Genomic DNA, 26,031 nt, shown 5'->3' on the forward strand with positions numbered 1-26,031 from the left:
TACATGGATTGGTGGGAGGAACACATGTTTTTCTCTCCCAGCAACCTTTTGTCAGGCAGATTGTATGGTATGGTCGCTATATTGATGACCTTGTGATGGTGTGGGATGGTGACACCATAGGATTACATGAATTTTGGACATGCCTTAATGACAATCAGTTACATTTTCATTTTTCAATTGAGCATGATGCTTTCAGTATCAACTTTTTAGACATCACTCTAATGGGCGATCCAACTACAGGTGATGTTTCAACATGCACTTATAGGAAACCAAGCTCTGGTAACACTACACTTTTTGCAGCCAGATGTCCTCCATCCCACACCATCAATGCCATCCCTTATGGGGAGTTTATTCGAGCCAAACAATATTGTTTAACAGACTCATCCTTTGAGCTGGAATGCAAGGACATTCATCAGCGCTTATTGGACCGAGGTTATAACAAATCTGTTATACACCAAGGACTGGAAAGGGTTTTGATAATGGACAGAGGAATTACTGTCATGCCATGTACTCACAAACGGAATTCCGTCCAGAAAAAGACCGATGAGAGCTTTTCATCGGAAAATGCGACCGTGTGTATGCTCCATCGAAATTTAGCTGTCCGAATTTCCGCCAGCCAAAAATTGATAGCATGTTCTCACTTTTCCCGACGGAAAAACTTTCTATCGGTAATTCCGATCATGTGTATACAATTCCGACACGCCAAAAATCACGCATGCTCAGATTCAACTACGAGACAGAAGCTATTGGCTACTGGCTATTGAACTTCCTTCTTCTAGTGTCGTCATACGTGTTGCACGTCAACGTGTTATAAACGATCGTAAATTTGGTGTGACCGCGTGTAGGCAAGACAGCTTGAGCCGAATTCCGTCGGAATATCATCAGGAAAACCATCAGAGCTTCTTCCGACGAGAATTCCGATCGTGTATATGTGGCATCAGATAAACCTAAAACCAAGAGAGGAGTATAAAAATAAGAATAAATCTTATAAACCTTACAACTCTAGAAATGGAAGAACGGGCAATCCTATTACATTTGTAACTACATTTTCCCAAGAATATCATCAGTTAGAATAATAAAAAATAATCTGCCAATACTGTATACATTTAAATGGGATTTTGCAAGCAGGTTGCCATTTTTCTAGCCGATGTGTGCCCACATTAGGGACTGCACTATCACCTATTCTTTTAAACAATGCCAACCCACCTGACTCTCCTATCCTGGAAGTTACCCTTGTAATACAAAAACCTGTAGGTACTGTAATTTGTGTCTTTTGGGTAAAACGTTTGTTGCCACAGCCACAGATGAAGAGTTCATTATACAGCAATACATCAACTGTGGCACAAACTATGTAATTTACCTGATCACCTGTATTTTATGCAGCCTTCAATATGTAGGTTGTACCACACATCCTCTGAGAGCCCGTATAGAGGAACATTACTGCAAACAAACATCCCAAATGCAAGGCATGGGGCATGGGGGTTCTCACCTGGTTCCCTGTGTGTGTACGTCTCCTAGTATTTTCGCATGTAATTGGATGGCTGAATGGAGACCTTCATAAGTTATGGTGTGTATATATATATATATATATATATATATATATATATATATGAGTGTACATGCATGTGCATATTGTCACTACAAGGTGTGGGAAAATTAGTGGCATACAGATGGATCACCCTATATGTATTGCAGCTGATTCTCTTTTTTGGATAATTGCCTGCGGTCAATTAAGACAATCAATGGGTGGAGCCTGTGATCTTTAGAGCTATTTATTTCAAAGTTTTATGTCTGTAATATGGTTATGACTAAGGCCTTATAGGCTGAAATGCATCAACTGACTTACTCTTTGTTTGTTCACTGTGGCTATTCAATAAAATTAAGACATTTTAAAAACAACCAAAGTGCGGATCATTTTTCTATATTACTCTACTCAGCCAGCGACTGTGGATCGAGCACCTGGGAGCTCTGCTATCTATGTGGTGTATGGGTAGTACCTGACACAGGAGCCAGCGAAGTCACTGATGTCCCTTTGTGTACAGAGCCTCCATCTTCTTGGTGGGTCTCGCTGCTCCGGCGCTGTCATTCGACGGAGCCGCAATGACGTCACTCCCGCGCACGGGAGCCGCCACTCGCGGCACATTAGTGCTTAGTGCTCCTGCGCACTGCTGGAGCTTGTTCCACCACCACCACGCCTCCAAAAAGCTAGTGGTGATTATAATACAACATCTGTATGCTCCCCTCCCTCCTCTTCTTCCTCTATGACCTCTTCTGCAGAATTGTCCTATGAACCACCAGTGCTCTCTAAACGCTCAAGGGGCTACGCAAGCAGTCAGGCAAAAACATGTCATGCGGGGCTTCAGTTGGTCTGCATAGGGGACAGGAGCCACACTGGGGCAGAGATTCTGTTAGCTCTATAGGTGCAGGCTCAGAGGTGGTTGATGTCAGCTTCAGCCAGGAATGGTTGTACGTGACAATGGCACCAACCTTCTCTCTGCTCTCCAACAGGGACACTTGACCATGTTGCATGTTTGCCACACGTCCTGGATTTGGTGGTGCAGTGTTTCTTGACCAGGTACCCAGGCTTACAATATCTCCTGTGGCAGGCCAGAAAAGTCTATGGTCATTTCCACGGTCATATAATGCCAGTGCACGGCTGGTTGACATTCAAAAGGGAATGCAACCTGCCTATCATCCGCCTCATTTGTGACATGCCCACCAGGTGGAACTCAATGTTGGCAATGCTGCAGCAGCTTCACACACAGCAGAGGGCCATCAATGAGTACCTGTGCAAGTATGGCACCAAGACAGGGTCAGGGGAGCTTGGCTTCTTTTCACCACACTAGTGGCTACTGATCAGAGATGCATGCACTGTCCTGTCACCATTTGAGGAGGCCACAAGGATGGTGAGCAGCAACAATGCATGCTTCAGTGACACTGTCCTTCTATTCTAGCACACGCTTCATGGAATCATGGACAGGGCACTTGAGGCAGAACAGCAGAAGGAAGAGGAGGACCTCCTTTCCTCTCAAGGCCCCCTTTATCCAGATACCATTTCTGCGAGTCAAACACACAGAAAGAAGAGAAGGAGGAAGCTGAGGATTGTGTCAGCATGGAATTCAAGGATAACATGCAGCAGTCTTCAAGGGATGCTTTGCAGTCCCCAGAAACCCAAGGATTGGAACATGTCTGGGAGGAGGTAGTTACGGATAATGTGATCCTTAGTGACCCAGAAGACTCGAATGCCTCTGCAAACTTACATTGCATGGCCTCCCTGATTCTGCAAAGCCTGCAAAAGGACCCTAGGATTTGTGGTATTAAGGAGAGGGATCATTACTGGCTGGCAACCCTTCTTGATCCATATTACAACAATAAGGTTGCAGAACTCATCCTGCCTTCGCAGAGGAAGCAGAGGATGAAACATCTACAGGATGCCTTAAAGAAAAGTTTGTGTAATTCATTTACAGGGCCTTCACAAATGTAATAGGTCTATGGGAAATTAGAGGTGTAATTTATGCTCCTAGAATGCCTGACGGTGCTCCTTGCATGTTGGGCCTTTGTATGTGGCCATGCTGTGTAAAAATCTCACACATGCGGTATTGCCATACTCAGTATGATTACACTTTGTGTAAAAAAAATATATTTTCATTTTCTTTCCACGTTTCCAAAGACCTGTGGAAAAAAATGAACTGTTCAAAAGACTCAATATGCCTCATGGAATAGACGTTGGGGTGCTTGCTTTCCAAAATGGGGTCATTTTGTGGGTAATTCCACTGTCTTGGTGCTCCAGGGCCTTCAAAAATGTAATAGGTGATTAGGAAATTAGAGGTGCCATTTATGCTCCTAGAACCCCTGACGGGGTTCCCTGCATGTTGGACCTCTCTGTGTAGCCAGGCTGCGTAAAAGTCCCACTCGTGTGGTATTGCCATACTCGGGAGGAGTTGCAGAATGTATTTTAGGGTGTAATTGGAAGTATGGAAGTATACATATGCTGTATGTGAGAAATAACTTGTTTTTATGAAAATTTAGCAAAAAAACAAACAAACACATTCTTCTTTTTCCCCCAAGAATTGTGGGGAAAAAATACAACTTCAACATTTCCGCTCTTTTTTCACTTATGTCGCAAAAAAAAAACAAAAACAGTGCTGATTAAATACCACCAAAAGAAAGTTCTATTTGTACGAAAAAAATTATAAAAAAATTGTTTGGGTACAGTGTTGAATGACTGAGTAATTGCCATTCAAATTGTGAGAGCACTGAAAGCTAAAACATGGTCTGGGAAGGAAGGGTGTATTAATGCCCTGTATTGAAGTGGTTAAAAAAAACATTGGCATGGAGTTCCCCTTACTTTCCATACCAGACCTGGGGTTTTTTAATTTTTTTTATGTATATTGCCGGGATCTGGCAATACATTACAGCCATGAGCAATTTTGAATGAAACATGGGGAAAACAGGCAGACAAAGTAGACCCCCCAGGCATGATATTTAAAGGAGTATTTCATTTTTTTCACATTAAGCATTATTCAAATCACTGCTCCTGAAAAAACGGCCATTTCAAAAACTTTTTTTGCATTGATACATGTCCCCTGGGGCAGGAACAAGGTCCGCAAACACTTTTTTATGGCAATAACTTACATATAAGCCTTTAAAATTAGCAGTTTTTATTTTTCATGTTCGTGTCCCATAGACTTAAATGGTGTTTGCGTGTTTGATCAAATTTTTTTCTCTGTTCACAAGTTCTGGTGCAAACTGAAGTGGGGGTGTTCGGCTCATCCCTAGTCAAGGGTACTAAAATCCCCTGTTTCCACCTGAATTCCGGGTTGGCCAATGAATGTGGGAGGTACAGACGCTGCAGAAGTCGTGGGCTGCCAATCAGGATTTCCTGCTTGTTAGGAATATGGATGGTCATTCCATATGTACAGAGCCTGGTCACTGTTCTACTATAAGGGGAACCCCAAATCCCATGGATGGAGATTACAAAGAGAAAGATTCCCTCAGAGAGAGGAGAAGACATGAGAAGAGGACAGGTGATGGAAGATTCTACATGGGTGAGGATGGAGGACACCCAGAGATAGAAGGAGACACTGAGAGACGGGAACAATCACAAGAGGTCACATTTCCCCATCACGGCACATCACACATTTCTCTTACCGTAATTCCTGAATTTTACTCTCCGGGTTCACCAGAAAGGAAAGAGAATCAGACTTCATTTTATATCCTGAAGAGGAGGAATCTTCTTCTTCTGCTTTGTCCTCTCCCGGACAATCTTTACTGGAAATAGTACAACCCTCAAATCTAAAAGCCAATAATGAGATAATAATTAGCACCAAGAATGTATGACCTCTGACACCAAGAATAACAATGTAACCCTCAACATTTCCCTTCCACATGGCTGCCTTCCCTCCGGCTCTACAGTCTCATACTGGACCTGATGAGGACTTCTCATTGGTGGCTATGAGTGGTCTTTGAAGTCACACGCCAGACAAAACTTAAAGGAGACCCCTAATATGTATACAGGGGTCTCCATTCAGCTTCTGGAAAATCCTGGAACACCACTTTAGTTCCAGATATAAAATGCAGTCCAGACATTCCCATCTCCGCCCACTTCTGCAGACAATTGGTCCCTCCAATGTTGGGATGATGATATCACACCCCTGACATTATTTCCCTCCCCCAGATCTCTGAACATGAAGCTTTCCCTACAAATGTTCTGTGTGATAAATGGTATAATTGGGGGCAGGGAAAGGGTTAATATGATGTAAATGATGTGATTGTTACCAGAAGTTGTGTAGAAGGTGATATGTGGGATCTAGGGATGAGCTTCGAGTTCGACTCGAACATTGCCTGTTCTCCTGTTCAGCGAAGGGTGAACAATTTGGGCTGTTTGCGGCAAATTCGAAAAGCCGCGGAACACCCATTTACAAGTCTATGGGTGAAATATAAAGTGCTAATTTTAAAGGCTAATATGCAAGTTACTGTCCTAAAAAGTGTTTGGGGACCTGGGTCATGCCCCAGGGAACATGGATCAATGCAAAAAAAAGTTTTAAAAACGGCAGTTTTTTCAGGAGCAGTGATTTTAATAATGATTAAAGTGAAACAATAAAAGTGTAATATTCCTTTAAAGTGTCATTTCGCAAGGAAAAAGAGTCTTTTAAAATCACTTTCAATTGTCGGCTCCCGTAATACAGAGAACACTCAATGAGTGTTCTCTGTATTACTGAGCGGACAATTCATTCATTGATAAAAAAAAAAAAAGCGTGGTGTTCCCCTAAATTCAATTACTAGGCCCTTCGGGTCTGGTATGGATACTAAGGGGAACCCTGCGTCAAATAAAAAAAAAAAATTGACGTGGGGGTCCCCCTAAATATCCATACCAGACCCTTTATCCGAGCACGCAACCTGGGAGGCCGCAGGAAAAGAGGGGGGATGAGAGAGCGTGCCCCCTTTTGAACCGTACCAGGCCACATGCCCTCAACATTGGGAGGATGCTTTGGGGGTCTGTGACCCCTCAAAGCACCATGTCCCCATGTTGATGGGGACAAGGGCCTCATCCCCACAACCCTGGCCGGTGGTTGTGGGGGTCTGCGGGTGGGGGGCTTATCATAATCTGGAAGCCCCCTTTAACAAGGGGACCCCCAGATCCCACCCCCTGTTTGAAATAGTAAGGGGGTACAAAAGTATCCTTACCATTTCACAAAGAAAGTGTAAAAAATGGTTAAATAAGACAAACACACTTTTGAAAAATTCCTTTATAAAAAAAAAAAAGATTCCAGCGGTGGTAATCCACTCTTGCTATCCAGCGACAGATGATCATCTCTCCGGGGTCCAGCGATGGTTGATCTGATCCAGTGACGGGTGATTTTCAGTTCAGCGCAGTCCATCCATGCATCCATCTTCTGCCTCCACTGAGTAGACAATGCGGGATCCCAGCGCCTGACGTTTCTTATATTAGGAGGGCGGGGCCACCCGTCACCTGACCCCACCCCCTCTGACGCTTTACAGCGTTACATCAGAGGGGGGCAGGGTCACCCATACGTCATTGGGGAAGCCCTGGCTTCCCTCACTAGCGTCAGGGGGGGGGTCAGGTGACGGGTGGCCCCACCCTCCTAATATAAGAAACGTCAGGCGCCGCGATCCCCGCAGAGTCTCCTCAGTGGAGACAGAAGACAGATGCATGGATGGACTGCGCTGGACTGAAAATCACCCATCGCTGGATCAGATCAGCCATCGCTGGACCCCGGAGAGATGATCATCCATCGCTGGATAGCAAGAGTGGATTACCACCGCTGGAATCTTTTTTTTATTTTTTATTTTTAATAAAGGAATTTTTCAAAAGTGTGTTTGTCTTATTTAACCATTTTTTACACTTTTTTTGTGAAATGGTACTTTTGTACCCTCTTACTATTTCAAACAGGGGGGGGCCGGGATCAGGGGGTCCCCTTGTTAAAGGGGGCTTCCAGATTATAATAAGCCCCCCGCCCGCAGACCCCCACAACCACCTGCCAAGGTTGTGTGGATGAGGCCCTTGTCCCCATCAACATGGGACATGGTGCTTTGAGGGGTCACAGACCCCCAAAGCATCCTCCCAATGTTGAGGGCATTTGGCCTGGTACGATTCAGGAGGGGGGGCGCTCTGTCATCCCCCCCTCTTTTCCTGTGGCCTGCCAGGTTGCGTTCTCAGATAAAGGGTCTGGTATGGATTTTTAGGGGGACCCCCACGTCAATTAAAAAAAAAAAAATTTGACACGGGGTTCCCCTTAATATCCATACCAGACCTGAAGGGCCTCATCATTGAATTTAGGGGAACCCCAAGCTTTTTTTTTTATCAATGAATGAATTGTTCGCTCTGTAATACAAAGAAAACTCATTCAGTGTTCTCTGTATTACGGGAGCCGGAAATTCAAAGTGATTTTAAAAGACTTTTTTTCCTTGCGAAATGACACTTTGTGCAGGGACAGTTCTAAGCATGGGAAACATGCGCCCCTTCACAGGCATACTATAGATACCCCCCAGGTACGAAATTTAAAGGAATATTACACTTTTATTGTTTCACTTTAATCATTATTAAAATCACTGCTCCTGAAAAAACGGCCGTTTTTAAAACTTTTTTTTGCATTGATCCATGTCCCCTGGGGCAGGACCCGGGTCCCCAAACACTTTTTAGGACAGTAACTTGCATATTAGCCTTTAAAATTAGAACTTTAGATTGTGAACGTTCGAGTCCCATAGACTTTAATAGGGTTCTAAAGTTCACACAAAGTTTAAGTCTGTTCGCAGGTTCATCCTTAGTGGGAACCACCATTTAGCTCTGGTTCACACAGCACAACATGAAAGTCGCAGCCACTATCAGCTTGACTTTGCTCTACAACTTCCCGGCGACCAGGTGCAACTTCAAAATGACTTTACTGAGAAGCATTCCTATGTGACTTTGATGGATTCGTGTTTATAGCGTGTTTTGTCACATGACAAAACATGTGTCTGATAACCGTGATTGCGAATCAGGCTGCATTTACATCTGCATGATTCTGAATGCACATCAACCGCACAGAAATTGTGTGCTTTGCCGCACGTTTCAGAAATGCACTGCGACCGTGCGCCACGCTTGTACTACGAAAATGGCAAGGCGAGCACCATGCATGTTTCCAAAATGTGTGGCAAAGCATCTGTTTTCCTGCAGGTTGTCGGGCATTCAGAAACATTCAGACCATAGGCATGCACACAGGGTGTGCAGAATGTGCCTGGGCACACCCTAATGTGTGTCTGGAGATCTTCTGTAAGATGCTGTAAGAGTCTGTATAGGGAGCTGCCTTTGAGACAGTTTCCCATTGAGCAGTCAGGGAGGCATGTAAGAGCCGCTTAGTGCTTTAAACGGTAATCTAATGTCACTGCTTGCAGATAGCAGCTGTCAGAACTCGGGCTGATGTCGGGGGTGGGTGGGACCAAACTAGCCTATCAAACACGCTGATGTCGAGGGCTGGTACTCTGTGTATATGGCTTCACCTCCTTTCTATCTCTTACATGCCTAGCTGACTGCTCAATGGGAAACTTCCCCTCTCCTAGATCAGTGCCAATCAGTGCCGCCTATCAATTCCCATCATTGTCAACCAATGCCACCTATCAGTGACCATCAGTGCCACCTGTCAGTGCCCACCAGTGCCACCTGTCAATGCCCACCAGTACCACATGTCAGTGCCCACCAATGCCACCTATTAGAGACAATCCGTGCCACCTGTCAGTGCCAATCAGTGCTGCCAGTCAGTGCCAACCAATGCCACCTATCAGTGCCAATCAATGCCCAACAGTGCTGCTTATCAGTACTCAGTTTTGCCTATCAGTGCCACCTATCAGTGTTGCCAATCAGTGCCCATCAGTGCTGCCTATTAATGCCCATCAGTGCCACCTATCAGTGATGAATATCAGTGACCATCAGTGCTGCCCATCCGTGCCAATCAGTGCTGTCCATTAGTGCCACCTATCAGTGCCATTGTGCAGTGCTGCCAACCAGTACCACCTAATAGTGCCCATGAGTGCTGCCAGTGTCGCCTATTAGTGCCAATCAGTTCTGGCTATCAGTGCTCCCTCCAAACGATTTGGACCAGTGCACAAAGCAAGGTCCATAAAGACATGGATGAGTGAGTTTGGGGTGGAGAAACTTGACTGCCTTCACATTAAAGTAGAGACTGTGAGCCAGGCCTTCTCATCCAACATCAGTGCCTGACCTCACAAATGCTCTTCTGGAAGAATACTTCTGGTAATACAGTGTGTATGTGTGTGTGTAATATATATATATATATAAATTATACACACACACACACATATAAAGACGCATTTGCATTTGAGCTTTGGGGTGCACACCCTAATGCAATAGGCTGAGCACCCCTATGGTGCAGACGCCAACAAATGGTATCGCAAGTGCAATGTGTGTTGTGGCACATTTTCAAAAAGCACAGCAAAGCATGCGTTTTCTTACGGGTTGGCATGCATTTTCTTGCAGGTTGGCATGCGTTTAGAAACATGAAGATGCAGATGAATGGCAACAAGTGTGATGCGCATTGCCACACAAAACACGCAGCAAAGCATGTGTTTTCTTGCGGGTTGCCGTCAGTTGTAAATGCGTTTCCATTCATTCACATCTGTACCTTTCCAACTGCACAGCAACCTGCAAGAAAATCCATGCTTTGCTGTGCGTTTCAACTTGCGTTATTATTCATTTGCACATTTTGGAATGCATGGCAGACCGCAAGAATACATGCGCTTTGCTGTATGTTTCAAAGGAGCACAAGAAGGAGCATTGCTTTTGTGTTATCATTCATTTACATCTGCCCATGTGTGGCGTGCGTTGCTGTGCATTTTTTAGATGTATGACAAAGCGCACATTTTCTGTGTGGGTCGCCTCGTATTCGGAAACACGCAGATATGAATGCCGGCTGATTGTTAATGACGCCCCAATCACAGTTATCAGACGCATGTTTTGCTGCCAAGATGCATGACGCTCCATGTCTGAGAAGATTCTTGAGCTACTTTGGGGTGTTTGCTGCATGTCGGGCAGAACATTCCAGTGAATGGGCTCCCTATATACAATGTGTGATTACACATGGAAAATACACAAATAATGGGAGTGGGAAAGTGCGTTTCCTCTACGCTCAGGTGTGACTGGGATGTGTTGGGAGGAAGATTTTAGGCAGCAAGGATGACCAGGGAGGAGAGGTGAGGGGTAAAGAAGCCTCAGAAGTCGCAGCAAAGTCTTAAAGATTCAGACAAATGTGCGACTTTCTGGGGATTTTACATTGAAGTCTATGGGAGTCGTGCAGCACAAGAGTCACCCAAAAGTAGTGCAGGAAGAGCTTTCTTTTGTTGCAGTGACTCAAATCGCAGCAATTGAGACAACACCCAATAAAATCTTTGTGTTTTCACCTGACCTGCAACTTTACATGTCATCAGAATGTCGCTGGAAAATTGCTGTAGTGTGAAGCAGGGCTTAGGGCTGAGGAAAGTGTGAGTTCCCAGGACTTCTAACAAGTGTGGTAGATGGAGAACATGTCTGATAATCACCGTTATGCAGGTTCAGGGCCGTCTTTTATTTTTATTTTTATTTAAATTTTATTTAAATTTCATTGTATTTTTAAAAAATATCTCATAGAGTACAAATACATATATTTTCAACTTTAATCCCTTACCAACTTTATCCTGTTTACCCTTCTATTTTCCTTTTATCCCAATCCACCCTCCCCTCCTCCCCGTAGTCCGTTGGCCCTCCTTGAATCCATTCCCAATTATTCTGCTAGTGCCTGAATGAAATATTCTGTCTTTTTGAATGATCTCCACTTTTGCCAGATTACCCAATATCTATTTATTTTGTTTTCCTCCATTTTACTTAAATATTCCATATTATTAATATATTCAATTCTCTGTATCCACTCTCTGATAGGGTTTTTTTTGACTTGTAACCAGTTTTTAGGTATCAAGGCTTTTGCCACATTAAGCAAAAAAGGTACCAATACCAGGTAGTTTTTATTTATTTTTTTAAATTGGTTACCAGTTTTTTCTTCTACCCCCAAGAACAGACACACCCAGGGACAACATGGTATTCTTTCACCAGTTATTATTTCTATGTAGTCTATTATGTTGTGTCAGTATTGTTTTATCTCTGGGCATTCCCACCATATGTGAAATGTTGTTCCGGGTAATTTACATTCTCTCCAACACTGTATGGATTTGGAGGGATCTATTGTGTAATCTATCTGGTGTCCAATGCCATCTCATCAGGCACTTATAATTGGCCTCAACTGACATTGTGTCCGATACATAACTGTGCACCACATCGATCATCTGAGTCTCATCTACTTTAATACCCATATCCTGTTCCTATTTGGCTATAGCTGGTATAGCCCTTTGCCCCTCTATTTCTGAAAGGATATCATATACCCGTGACACACTATGTTTTACTGTTATTTTTGCAATACAAAGCTTTTCCATTGGCGTTAATGTGTTTTCGTCTCTTATTGGTTTTGGGATTGAGTTGACAAAATGTTGAATCTGTAAGTATTCCCAATCCCTTAAAGTTTGCCAACTTGGCTTCTTTATTAGATCTTGTTTCAACATTAACTTACCACCCCTCGTGATATCTTTTAATTGTAAATTTATCATTTGTTTCCCTAGTTGCGTGCCATTTCCTGGAATAAAAAAAATCATGCCCTCAAGTGGAATTAATGGTGAATTGTATACCCATTTATTTCTCCGGTGTACTACGTCCCATATTTTAAGTGTTGTTAAGGTGATTTTGTGAGCCCTATTACTAACTACTCTAAGTTTTGGTGGGATCCAAATATTTTTTTGTAATTGTGATCCAATAAGTGACTCCTCCATTTTTACCCAATTCTTCTTAGTGCCTAGATTTGTCCACTCCACCAATCTCGCCAAAGTAATTGCAATATAATATCTATAAGTGTCTGGCAATGCCATTCCCCCTCTATTTTTTTTTCTTCTAGTTAATATATTATAATTTATCCTTAATTTTTTATTTTGCCATATAAATTTTAAGAAAAGTGTTTTTATTATTTAAAAAAAAAAACTATTTGGAATGTTGATCGGAAGCATTTGGAGTTTATAGGTAATTTTTGGTAAGACCACCATCTTCAACATATTAATTCTACCCGGCCATGTAATTGGTCCCTTTTTTATGTTCCTTAACAATGTTTTAATTTCATTTACCAATGGAATATAGTTAGCTTGATATAACTCGTGGACCGTCTTTGTTATTTTTATACCTAGATATATTATTTCTTTTTTTTCGCATGTGAAGGGGAATTCCTGTTGTAGCATTTTCTCTTCCCAATTGTCTAAGCCTATATTCAAAATAACTGTTTTTATTGGGTTTATTTTAAAGTTTGAAAGTGCGCCGTATTCCCTAATTTCTTATATTAAACTAGGTAAAGACAATCGTGGATTAGTCATGTATAGGAGTATGTCATCCGCATATGCCGCCACCTTATATTCTTCTCCCCCCATTCTAACCCCCCTATGTTAACATTATTTCAAATCTTTGCCAATAATGGCTCCAAAGCGATCACATACAGTAAGGGCGAGAGGGGGCACCCCTGCCTTGTCCCATTTAACATTTCGAATGAGGATGACATACTCACATTTACCCCCACTCTGGCTGAAGGGTGAGTGTATAGATTATTTATCCATTTCAGCATTTTTAGTCCAAGACCTGCATTCTGGAGAGTTTCCATTATAAAACACCAGTCTACTCGATCGAATGCCTTTTCGGCATCAATCGAAATTAATATCATTGGGGGCTTGCTTTCCTTATCTCTACCCATGAGTAACAAAGTTCTCAGACTATTATCTCGGCCTTCCCTGCCGGGAACGAATCCTACTTGATCACCATTAATTAATTCTGGCATAAGATTTTTTATTCTTGTTGCTAATACCTTCGCATATAATTTAGTATCTGTATTCAACAGTGCTATAGGGCGGTAATTGGAACAAATAGATTTATCTTTGCCTGGTTTTGGAATAACTGTTATGTTCGCCAATAGTGATTCTTTTCTCAGAACCTCCTCCTCCCCCAATTTATTCCAAAATTTTCTTAATTCTGGGACCAGTTGCTGTTTAAATTTCTTATAGTACCTGATGGTAAAACCATCCGGTCCCGGACTTTTCCCGTTCGGCGTTTCGTTTATCGCTTTGTAAACTTCGTCTGGCGTAATCGGCTCATCTAGCCTCTTAGCCATTTCTTCAGTTATTTTGGGTAAGTCTGTATCACTTAAATATTCTTGGATTTTAGTTTTCCTAATCCCCTTCTCTTTTTCTGTCTCGGTATTCCTAATTGAGTATAGAGCTCTATAGTATGTTTTAAAAGCGTTTGCTATCTCCGATGTTCTGAATTTCATTTCCCCATGTGCGTTTTTAATCTTTTCTATGTAATTTGAGGCTTTTTTTTCCCGTTCTAATCTTGCCAGGTGTTTCCCCGTCTTGTTTCCCCACATATATCTTTCTTTAGCTACATTTTTGTATACTTTTCTTGACTCTTGTTCCATCATGTCGTTTAGTTGTATGCGTTTTTGGGTGATCTCTTTATATATATTTTTGTCTAATTGTTTCTTATGCTTTTGTTCTAGCTCATGAAGTTCTTTTTTTAAATTATTGAATTTCATTTCACTTTCTTTTTTTTCCCCGGCACCTATGGAAATTAATTTCCCTCGGATTAGGGCTTTATGAGCCTCCCATAAAGTAGCTTTAGACACTTCTACTGTGTCATTGGTTTTAAAGTATTGTTCGATCTCTATTTTTATAGTGTTCTCTGTTTCCTCATTTTCTAATAGAGCCTCATTGAGTCTCCAAGTCCCTTTTCTGCACTCCATTTCATGCTCTCTAATTTTAACTATCACCGGTGCGTGGTCCGACAGAGTAATGGTTCCTATTTCTGCGTCTACCACGTTTTCCAAAAATTCATGGTCTACAAATATGTAATCCAGTCTCACGTACATGCCATGAACCGAGGAAAAATACGTATAATCTTTTTTTCCCAAATTACATATTCTCCATGTGTCCACTAGCTGTTGTGTGTATATTTTCCTTTTTAGGGTTCTGTGTTGTTTGATTTCCTGGGGAAAACCATGTGACGTGCTATCTATTTCGGGATCCATAGCAAAATTTAGATCACCAGCTAAGATCACTTGGCCCTGTTTATATTTCTCTAGTGTATTCAAAATCCCATTTAGATATTTTTTTGGGCCCTTATTGGGGCAGTAGATATTAGCTAATGTGTATCTTTTCTTTGATATGTTGCCATTTAGGATTAAAAACCTCCCCTCTGGGTCCACATTAATTCCTTCTACATTCCAATTAACGTTTTTCGAGATCCCAATAGCTACCCCCCTAGATCCCTTAATCAGGGAGTCTGCATAGTACCAAGTTGGGAATTTTGCTGTGTTTAACCTAGTGTTGGAATCTAGAGATAGATTCCTGCAAAAAAATAATATCCACAGAATATCCCTCCAACTCTTTGAGAATGTTATACCTTTTTTTAGGAGAATTCATTCCTCTAACGTTGTATGTTATTATCTTTATCTCCGGCATTAGACCAATCTAGGTACTTTCTTATTTCGTTTAGTGGATTCAAGCCAACAGATTTACCCTCCCATCGTTCCCACCCCCCTCCCTGCTCCCTCTTTTGGCATAAATATGACCTCATGGTCCAGGGCATTTTATCAGGAACCCCCTTTATCCATTTGTCCCATGGTCCAAGGGTGGAATTCTGTTTGGCGGTGTCGCAATCCATCTCACCTATTATTTGCAAGACGGTTAACCAACATGCCAGGTACATCTTGTCTCCCCCAAACCGACCCGTCCCCCCCACCGCCCAACTCTCTCCCCTCTACCCACCCCCTCCTAAAAAAGGGGGGGGGACGAGTGAGCGGGAGGGAGAGGGAGGAAACGACCCGGGGAAAAAAAACAAAAAAGGGCACAACACCCCTATCTTTATCTATCTTCACTTATCCTCTCTCCCTCTCCCATTACAGATGAGGGGGGGACCAGTTCCCCATTCGTCTCCTCCCCCCCTCCACCCCCTCCCCCACCTCTATGTCCCTGGTACTGGGATATCAAGTTTTTTTACAAAATTCTGTTATTTCTTCGATAAGTCTTCCTATTCGACCATTCTTTCTGCCTATTAGGCATACAGGGAAGCCCCAGTTATATTGTACCCCGTTCTCGATCAACACTGTTAGTAAAGGTTTTAGGGCTCTTCTTCTCCTTAGGGTTTCTTGAGATATTTCCTGGAATATCTGAATGTCCTTTCCTTCATATTCTATTGGTGCGCTTGCTCTTATGTTTCTCCATATTTGATATTTATCTTCTTCGTTTTGAAATTATATCCCGTGGCATATCTTGTGGCTGGTCCTTAGGTTTCCTTAATCAATGAACCCTTTCAATATTTATTGGGTTAGTTATATCTTTATTCATCAATGGATTGCAGATCTTCTTTATTATATCTATAAGATCCTCTCTCTGTGATGAGTCCGGGACTCCACGTATTCTTAGATTTTTTCTTCTGTCTATTTTCTTGGTCTTCAACTTTATATGCTTGTTCTTGTTGTGCTTTTTTTAGATATACTATTTCTACTTCTAATTTCTTTATTATATTAGTATCTTTTTCCATTTTTTTTTCTATGTTTTCTACCCGCTCCAGTATGTGTCCAAGATTCTTGTGTAATCTTTCCATTTCCGATTTCATGGAGTTTTCCAGAGCTGCAAACATAGAGATTATTTCCTTTTTTATAGGCAAAGATTGGAGGTTTTCCTGTTGGGTCGGGTGAGTCTGTGTACCTTCTATTTCGCGCTCTGGTTCTACTATTTGGTCCATCTCCACCTCAGGCGGTATGTCTTGGTCCTGTAAAGAGTTGTTTTGCGCTTGTTGCCTTCTTTTTTCTTTGTCTTTCTTATCTCTTTCTTTTTCCTTTTTGTCTTTATTTTCAGCTTGTGCTTCAGCTTGTGAACTTCTTGTTTGTTGTTTTTTTTCAAGCTGTTGTTTCTCCATTACCCCCGTTTGCGTGACATATTATTCATTGCGCCAGGGCTGGTAACCAGGCTCCGCCGAGGCGATTTTGGGATGGCTCCTGTCTTCAGTGTCTTTCCTTTCATTTATCCAGGCACACCAACACACTCCAATTTATTTGTATAATTTTATTTTTTAATGATGACTGTTTAAGATATCTCTTTTCCTGGTTGTGCCCGACCATTAGGGGAAAATGGTGCTTACTGCGATAGACGTCAGTATACTAGAGCGATACAAAAAAAAGGCAAAAAAAAAAACATATTCAAGAAACCGCCTTATTCTTTGTTATGTGATACATTTACATTCCCATAGTTTCAATCCACTGTGGCAGCCTTAAAACCTACACAAGTTTTCTCTCCTTTTCTTCCTCCTTTCTCTCCCTTCCCTTACAGTCTTTATCCAAAAGGGAAAAAAATCATAGAGGCTTCTAATTATGGAGTAAGTAGATTTTTTCTTTTTCTCGCCTTTATTTCTATGTTATTATACTGCTGCTGATTCTGAGTGCTGCCGAGTGTTACTTGCAACCCCTGTAAGATTTATATAGTATAGATTTACTGTCCAGGTCTGATAGGAGGCAGCCTTATGGATTTACTTTAAACACACAAGCAATCAGTTCTCTTTTTTTTTTTCTTCCAGTTAATGTTTAAGAGATATATTTAAAAGATGGAACTTTTTTTTATTTTCCATGGGTCTCCCGTTAATCCCAGCGTAGCTATTTACGGTACTATCCTCAGCAACTAGTTCACATTCACCTTTTTACTATCCACACTTAGAAAAACTTCCACAATGCCATTTTTCAGGGGTTTAATAACTCATAATGTAAGTCCACATACCCTTTAGGCAGGCACTCTCTCTCCAGGCATCTCCCGCTGGGACTGCTGGAACACAAACGTCTCGTGGGGCTTTGGCGTCCTCCTCTGTCAGTATTGACATTCCATGGCCATTCTCTAAGTGCACCGTGTCTCCTTCAACAGCAGAGGGCGCCCGGCGCTGTCGTTTCTCCAGAGATCTCCGATCTCGCTCGGGATACCGTCCCTCTCCAGGAGTCACAGCCGGCGTCCTTCTCCAAGACTCTCACTCGCCTCGTCGGGCTCACTCTCGGACGAGAGAGCCCACGTCTGCACGGAGCGTCCGACTGCAGGCACTGCTACACGGTATGCGAAATGGGGGGGGAAAGAGCGGAGGGAGAGGAGCGCCTACAGCATATACGCGAAGCTAGAGCCTGGGTCAGTTAGGAACGAGCGGCGGCATCACTGCTGTAGAGGGAGACCTGATGCACACCTGACGTGCTAGGTGCAGACACACTCCAATACTAGACTCCTCCCCCTCATGGCCTCCCTGTGCTGCGAGGGCCGTCTTTAATATTGATTGGACCCGGGGCAAAAAAATTCTTGGCCCCCCCATGCAATTTCACTTTCCACCTGCTCTGAGACATACAATAAATAACAACTAGACTTAAAATCAGTTTACTGTATCAGATCAGGCAGAAATTGCGATTGGTTTTCAGAAGTTACAGCATATCATTGCTGCTTACTGACTGGTTGCTAGAGGTTACAGCACACATTATGGCTCACTGATTCATTGCTAGAGTTTACAGCACATCATCACCTCACTGTAGGGGAGCATGATATACATATGAATGCTGCCTTCATTTACATATCAATGCCGTCGGCCGCATCTATTTACTTACTAATGCTGCTGCTATTTACATATGAATGCCGGTTATTTACATGTAAACACAGGGTCTACAGTTGAGTTACTTGTATACAATAGGGCAGAGCTGGGCAGCATTAGTACCAGATATCGGGACACAGCACAGGACTAAAACTTCAAGGGACAAGGGAATTTAAACTGGGATAGTTGGCAAATATGAGGCAGCTGCTTTGGGCCCCCAACAATGACAGGGCCCAGGGCAGCTGCCCCTTTTGCCCTGCCTTAAAGACGGCCCTGTACAGGTTCCTGCCCATTCTCTGGATTCAGTTAGGATATCCTCACACTTACTTACCTGACCTTCTGAATCCTGTGTAGGAATGGAGATAGAAGTTTCTGGCACTCTGGACCCACAGTGAGAGATACAAAATATAAAGACCGAAAACGTTCTCTCTTCAAAGTCTTCAAGCAATAGATCAGCTGCTTAGAATAATTCTTCATCCACAAGTGATCAGTATATGAGCCCCAGAGCTCCAAATCTGTACAATCAGACATGACTCTCCTAATGAAGTCCTTATCCTGAGTCTCATACAGACAGAAGATGGTCTGAGTACGGAAAGTCTGATCATTGCCCTTGATGGCCCATTCTATCATTGCAGGTTTGGCTCGGAGTGAGATGGTGATTCCTGTGATCTCTGAGAATGTCTTCACCTGACTTTCATTTAAGAGACCAAACAGGAATTGTACAAATAATGCTAAATGTGAGTAAACTGAACAGAAGAAACGGAGTGATTTCCCTTTACAGATCTCCAGGAGGAAAGTACCTTCCATAGACCCAGACCCATCATCCAATACATAATAGAGAGCAGCAAGGAACTCCTGTACACTCAGGTGGATGAAGCTGTAGCAGGTCTGGCTGCGGACGTCCCAATGAAAGATGTTCTTATTCAGAAATACAGACTCCACCTCATCCAGAGAAAGTCCATGTCTCTCTAGATCTTTCTTCGCAAATAAGATTTGTTGCTTCCAAACTCCCTGATTGGCCAGAGCACACAGCTTCTTAAGACAGGTTTGTTTCCGGTGTACAGACTGCTCCTTCTTGCTGTGATGGGTTAGTAAAACCTCCAGGTAGAGAAGGTAAATTGAAGTCGTTGTATGACACTGAATTACATCCAAATCTTTTCTTATTTCTTGTTTCATTACAGTGCAGACAATCCAGCATGTGATGGGGACGGCACACATGGTGTACACAACGACATTGTCCTTTATTATACTGAGAACCTTGTCTGCATCTTCTTTATTTCCAAAGAATTTATGGACAAATTCTTCCCGATCGTCCCTTGTAAATCCCTGGATTTCCACATTGCGATAATCATTGATGAATGTGTTAAGTTTCTCCATGGCCAGAGACCTTGTGGTGATGATCAGAGAAGATTCTGGGAGAACCTGTCCCCTGAGCAAGCTTTGGAGAATTATTTCTTTGTGGGTTTCCATAGAAATGTCAAGACAACCCTCAGATTTCTCCTCCAGAGTCCACCTCAGTTCATCAAACCCATCAACTATGGTGAGAAGTTTTCTCTGACTTCCAGGATCCTTCAGAACATACACCAGGTCATCTGAACTCAGTCTGCAGGTTCTGGATAAAAGTCCCACAAGGCTTATGTTTTCAGGGATGGTGTTGATTTCTCTACAGCTCAGATAAAACACAAAATCAAACTGGTCTTGGTAGAGATCCCCAGAGGCCCAGTCCAGCATGATCTTCTTGGAGGTCATTGTTTTTCCAATCCCAGCAGGTCCTTGTAACACCACAATCTTAGGGATGAACTCATATTTATCAGGGTCAAAGAGGGCCTGGATTGTGATTGGGGATCTTTTCTCCATGATCTGTAGATGTCTTCTGCCTGAACGCCTTATTTCTTCTGCTTTTCCCTCTTTATGCTGGGGTCCGTTTATCATCAATAACTTGGTGAATCTTTCCTGTAGATGAACAGTCTCCCCCATACAGGAATTATATTCTTTAATCCTCTGGAATTTCTCTTTCTCTCTGTGTTCTTTACTGATGTCTTTATGAGAGAAAAGAGAATATTTTATTCCTCATACACACATGAAATAGTATTTATAAGACAGAGTTGGGAATATTGTATTCTAACCATAAACCCGAAGAATGGAACCCTGAAAGAAGGTATCCCATGAAATACAGGAGGACTATGAAAGCATCCAAACTATGGACACACCATCCAGACCAGAGGCATAAATAGAACCTACAGGGCTCCGGTGCAAGAAACCATGAAGGGTACCCCCTGACTGCTGGGGTCCTTTCCATCGGTCTCAGGCCCTTTCCTCTGGTCCCAGGTCCCCTCCCTACAAGGTTGGGGCTCTTCTCTCTGAGGCAGGAAAGAGTTGCCACCTTATCCCTTTAAACCCAAACACATAGTGATTACACAGGTTCTGTGGATGATTAAGGTTGTAATTAAACTCACTTGGTGCCTTACCTGCACTAAGGCTGGATTCACACCTTGCAGTTTTAGTGCTTTTTACATTTTGCAGATTTGCACTACAGAATGTGTTCCATAGGAAGCCATGTTAAATGGACTGTAGTGCAAATCTGCAAAATGCAAAAAGCAAAAAAATTGCATAGATGTGAATCAGGCCTCAATTAGTCTCAGAACCTGTGTAATTCATATATGTTTGGGTTTAAAGGGATGAGATGGCAACCCTAAGGCAGGGGCCCTTTCTGCTTATTCCTGTTGTGGGGCCCTTTAGGTTCAGAATGCTGTGACTTATTATGTGACTTTCAACACAAAGCCGCATGACAAGTCAAAACACATTCATTTCAATGGGCGCTGTCCTAATAAATGTGACTAAAGTCACCGCAACAAAGAAAAAGGCAATACTTTTCTAGGGTGCTGGTGTGATTTGAGTGGCATAGACTGCAATGTCAAATCACAAAATTGCAACTTGGGATCACAACAGTCTGAACTGAGCCCATGTTCTGCAGTGGGCCCCCTTCCTGCCATCTTGGGCCCCCTACAGTGGCAGAACACCAGGGCCTGGTCTAAAGTGCAATCTTTGCGACCCTGGCAGTTCTACCACTGATCTGGACTACAATAAAAACAAAATGTTTATCCAGAAGAGATTTCATATGAAACGTGGATGTCCTACTAACCTGATAATGTTTTGCCATGTGTCCTCTTCTTCAGTTTGGCTGGAAATAAGATTAGGGAAGTGATTAGTCCCGACAAACCTCTGAAATGTATAAAATAATAACTAAGAGAGTTATTAGTGTAGCAGATCCTCCCAGACACCATCATCCCACCAACCCTCTGTAGATTGGAGTCTCTCCTCCTCCAGGTGATGGGGAGAGTCTTTGTCTGCCTGGTAACATCTCAGCACATTGCAGTGACATGTGACCATGGTGGGGGGACCAGAAAAGCCCCCAATTCTCTATGCAGGGATTACAGACACACACCTAGAATCTGGAGCCTTGACTCCTCTTTCTGATGGAGGTTCAAGTGGATGCATGGGGCACAAGGCTCAGAACCCCAAGCAACAATCATGAGGGTCTTCTAGGAATACAGCTATAAATATGGAGGGTCTGTATAACAGACAAGTGGCTGTGATTGAATTGCTTTGCTCGGCATGCTGAGTGATGTCATTGTGTTATGGTGACTGACTGCCGGCATCCTGGAGAAGTGTTACTCTGCTTCCCTTTTTTTTTTTTTTTCTTCTAAAGTAATTTTTATTGAATATTTCTCAAAACAAAACATAACAATACAGAGAGTGCATGAAAATTTAGACAAGAAGAGCGGATGCAACCGCTGCGTGTAATACAGAGATGGTTAACAGCACACTTATAACAACTTATTTGCCTATCGAGCAAAATAGGAATCACAGGGGTAAACAGTTCACCAAACAACTCTCTATGTCCCTAAGTTAGCAAGAAGGCAATGATATTTGTACAAATAATGTTGGATAGATATCTTATGGTCGAGTAGCTCGTAAGGCCATGGTGTGAGTATTGATTCGACACATTATGTGTAAATAGGAACGAAGGGCCTCCAGTAAGAGGGGTAGTATCCAACCACGGCGGTTAGGTTGTTAGAGGTATGAGGTACGACTAGTATAAGTACAATTGAATAAATAAAAATAAAAAAAAAACAAGGCGGGGAGATACAGAGGAAAGAATGGTATCCCAGCCTGATGAGTTAAGGAAGCACTGACCGATATTCAGTGGAGTTGCGGAAGTGTAACCAACATGACCAAGTGTTAGTGTATTTAGAGGGGTTATCTTTCGATTGGTGGATTAGTTCCTCCATTTCACCTGTTTTTTTTATTCTACGGAACCAGTCCCGTATCGACGGTGGATCTGCAGGTTTCCATTTGGCAGGTATGCATAAGTTGCCTGCCATTAGTAGGTGCATGGTTAGAGATCCAGAGTAGGATCGTTTGGATCGTGTTGAGGCGTGAAGCAATAGTTGCACAGGGGTATAGTCTAGTGGGAAGGTGGTAATCGCCTGAGTAAGGCGATGCACCTCCTTCCAGAAACTTTGAATAGCGGGGCAAGACCACCAGATATGTTCAAGAGTACCTAGGTCAGTTTGGCATCTCCAGCATAAAGGAGAGGCGGACGGGAATGTACGTTGCAATATGGATGGTGTTTTGTACCATCTAGATAGTAACTTGTACATGTTTTCTTGGGCACTCACATTCAATGAGCCCTTGTGAGCGATAGCGTAGATTTTTTTCCCAGTCTTCGTCCGTTAAGTCAGCGTGTAGGTTTTTTTGCCACTTCTTATTGGTCCAGTGGTCGAATTTAGGAGGGTGAGGGAAAAGCAAGTTGTACGAAAATGAGATTAAGTGTCTTTGTGGTTCATTACGAGTGCATATGTCTTCATAAGGGGTCAGATTTCTAGACCTTTCTACTTTGTGGGTTGTAGTCGTGAGGAAATGTCTGATTTGGTTGTATGTCCACACGGAGAGCTGGTCAGTTTTTAGTTTTTTTGTAAGATCTCGGTAGGACAGGAGTTGGTTATTTTCATAAAAGTGTTTGGTCAGGACTGAAGAATGCGGCCAGAATATGGTTAAAAACGAAGAGCTCATGCCAGGGGGGAAATCAGGATTAAATTTAACTGGTGTCATAGGTCCCAAAGGCGTAGAGATACGGTATTGAGTGCAAGCATGATGAAACGCTGCAAATGTTGGAGCAATTATCAGATGGGAGGAGTAGACTGGAGGGACAAATTTAGGGTGTAGCCAAGGGGTTTGGGCTAGGGGGATCTGGGCGAGCGACTTCTCAAGTTGGACCCAGTCTTTTGTATGGTGGTGGACATTCCAGTCGATGATCTTAGTTAAGTGGCATGCTAGGTAGTACTTGTGTATGTTGGGTAAGCCTATATCTCCATGCAATTTCGGGGGTGTGAGACGCTCAAGACTCAACCTGGGTTGAAGTGCGTTCCAAATAAAACTTGTGAATAGTCTGCGGATGGAAACGAAAAAGGCCTTTGGGAGTTTAATCGGGAGTGTCTGTAGTAGATATAGAATTCTAGGCAGTGCGTTCATTTTTATGATGGCTGCTCTGCCAAACCAGGAGAAGATTCCCCTAGACCACTTCGTTATATCAGTTGTCAAGGTTTGTAAGAGTGTCAAAAAGTTGAGGGAGTATAGGTCAGTCAGTGATTTTGGTAGTTGTATTCCTAGATACGTCAAGCTCTTTGAACTCCATCGAAAAGGGAAATTAGATTAGACTGGGAGCGCTGCTCTTCAGGCAGAGATATGTTTAGCGCCGTCGACTTCGAAAAATTAATTTGGAGGTTAGATATAGATTTGAAATAGTCTAATGTTTTCAACAGGTTAGGAATAGATGTCAGAGGTTTCATTAGGAACAGAAGAATATCGTCCGCAAAGGCAGCAATCTTGAAGGCGCGGCCTCTGACATCTATCCCTTTTATGTCTGGGTTGGCTCTTATTTGTCATAGAAGTGGTTCAAGTGAGAGTACAAAAATTAACGGGGAAAGTGGGCATCCCTGGCATGTGCTGTTTGTGATGGAGAAGGCATCCGACAGGTGGCCATTGACACGCACCCTAGCTGTGGGACCTGAATAGAGCGCATGAATGAAGTTTAGCATTCTGTCCGGTAAGCCGATAGCTTTTAACATGGCGTCCATGTAGTCCCATGCCACCCTGTCGAATGCATTCTTGGCGTCTAAAGATAGAAAAAATCCTTTTTGTTGTTGGGACGTGAGCCAGTGATGTATATTGAGAGCCTTAAGGGTGTTATCTCTCGCCTCCCTCCCCGGTATGAAACCCACCTGGTCGGGGTGGACGAGATCAGGGGGAGATCAGGGGGAGAAGTCTATTGGCTAGGATTTTTTGCATACCATTTAATGTCGACATTTAAGAGTGACATTTAAGAGTGATATAGGTCTGTAGTTATTTACTATTGTAGTGTCTTTACCTGGTTTCGGAATGACGGCTATATGGGCCGTCAATAATTCACGGGGGGGGGGGGTCGATACGGGATGCATAAGTGTTAAAAGAGGAGAGAAAATGTGGGGAAAAAAAAAAAAAAAAAGAAAATGTGGGAGCAATAAGTGTTCGTAAGTTTTATAATATCCAACTGTAAAGCCGTCGTGGCCCGGGCTCTTACCTGTCTGCATCGATTTAAGCGCTACCTTAGCTTCTTCAGTTGAGAGGGGAACATCAAGCTGTTGGAAAGATTCTTCGGAAATTGGGGATGGACTGATTTTGCCTAGGAAATCAGAGATAATCTTTTTCCTATTCCATTCCGACATAGTGCTATTAGCGGGCGGGTGAGATAGGTTGTATAGTTTGGAGTAGTAATTTACAAATTCATCGGCTATGTCAGGTGTCGAGTGTAATTTTCGTCCCGAAGGGTCATTAATGTAATGGATCGTATTACGTGCTTTCTTTGTTTGAAGTGCTCTCGCTAGCATTTTACTTGATTTATTGCCATATTCGTAATAAGTTTTTTTGGTGAGAATGTATTTGCGTTTCGTTTGTCTCCCTAGCAAGTCTAACATATCTTTCCTGGCCTGGGTTAGGGTGGCGAGAAGTGTTGTTGCTCTGGTGAGTTTGTGTGTGTTTTCTAATTGTTTGATTTTGGAAGCCAAATCTAGGAATTGTTGTTTGGATTCCTTTTTCTTTCTAGCGGCCGCTGCAATGAGAAGACCCCATACTACACATTTGTGTGCTTCCCAATTTATAAAAGGAGAAGTATCTATGGCTTTATTGTCTACAAAGAACTGTGAGATACCTTGTTCAATTTCTGTTGCTACAGCAGGATCTGTGAGAAGGGAATGGTCTAATTTCCATGAGTGTGATCTTGATTGATTTGATGGGAAGGAGAGCGTAATCGATAGGGGGGTGTGGTCCGAGATAAACATTGGGTCAATGGATGCTTTTGTAAGGGCGGGCAGAGCATGCTGTGATAAAAAGAGAAAATCAATTCTGGAGTATTTGTTATGTGGAGTCGAATAGAAGGTGTAATCTTTCGTATCTGGATTAAGGGTACGCCAAGCGTCATGTAAAAGGAGGATTTGTAGTTGAGATTTTATTGCTTTCAGGGCAGCGTACGTGAGTGACGAGGTGCCAGAGGATGTATCGAGTAGCGGGTCTAGGGGAACATTAAAGTCGCCCCCTAGCAAAAGTATTCCTTCCTGGAAGACGGTTAGTTTGTGGACAATATCCCTGATGAATGCTACTTGATGGGTGTTTGACGCATATATATTTGCAAGCGTTATTGTCTTGTTTTGGTACGTGCCTTTAAGAAATAAAAATCTGCCATTGTCATCGACCAT

At 42.8% G+C, this 26,031-nt stretch overlaps 1 protein-coding gene across 2 annotated transcripts in view; it reads right to left on the reverse strand.

Moving 5' to 3' along the window:
* The window catches only part of LOC143961723 (NACHT, LRR and PYD domains-containing protein 3-like), a 174,766-nt gene that overhangs the window by 64,435 nt on the left and 84,300 nt on the right, over positions 1-26,031 (reverse strand). The window contains exons 4-6 of one of the 2 annotated variants that reach the window (XM_077471053.1): positions 21,381-21,419; positions 18,570-20,277; positions 5,152-5,295 (exon numbers count right to left, since the gene is read on the reverse strand). In XM_077471053.1, the coding sequence (XP_077327179.1) occupies positions 5,152-5,295; positions 18,570-20,277; positions 21,381-21,419 (1,891 nt within the window). The remainder of the gene's footprint in view (positions 1-5,151; positions 5,296-18,569; positions 20,278-21,380; positions 21,420-26,031) is intronic. The other variant, XM_077471054.1, reaches the window with a different exon arrangement.

Source organism: Lithobates pipiens, unplaced genomic scaffold (assembly GCF_037356315.1).
Source record: "Lithobates pipiens isolate NorthernLeopardFrog02 unplaced genomic scaffold, aLitPip1_a1.2 Scaffold_8, whole genome shotgun sequence".
Taxonomy (NCBI): domain Eukaryota; kingdom Metazoa; phylum Chordata; class Amphibia; order Anura; family Ranidae; genus Lithobates; species Lithobates pipiens.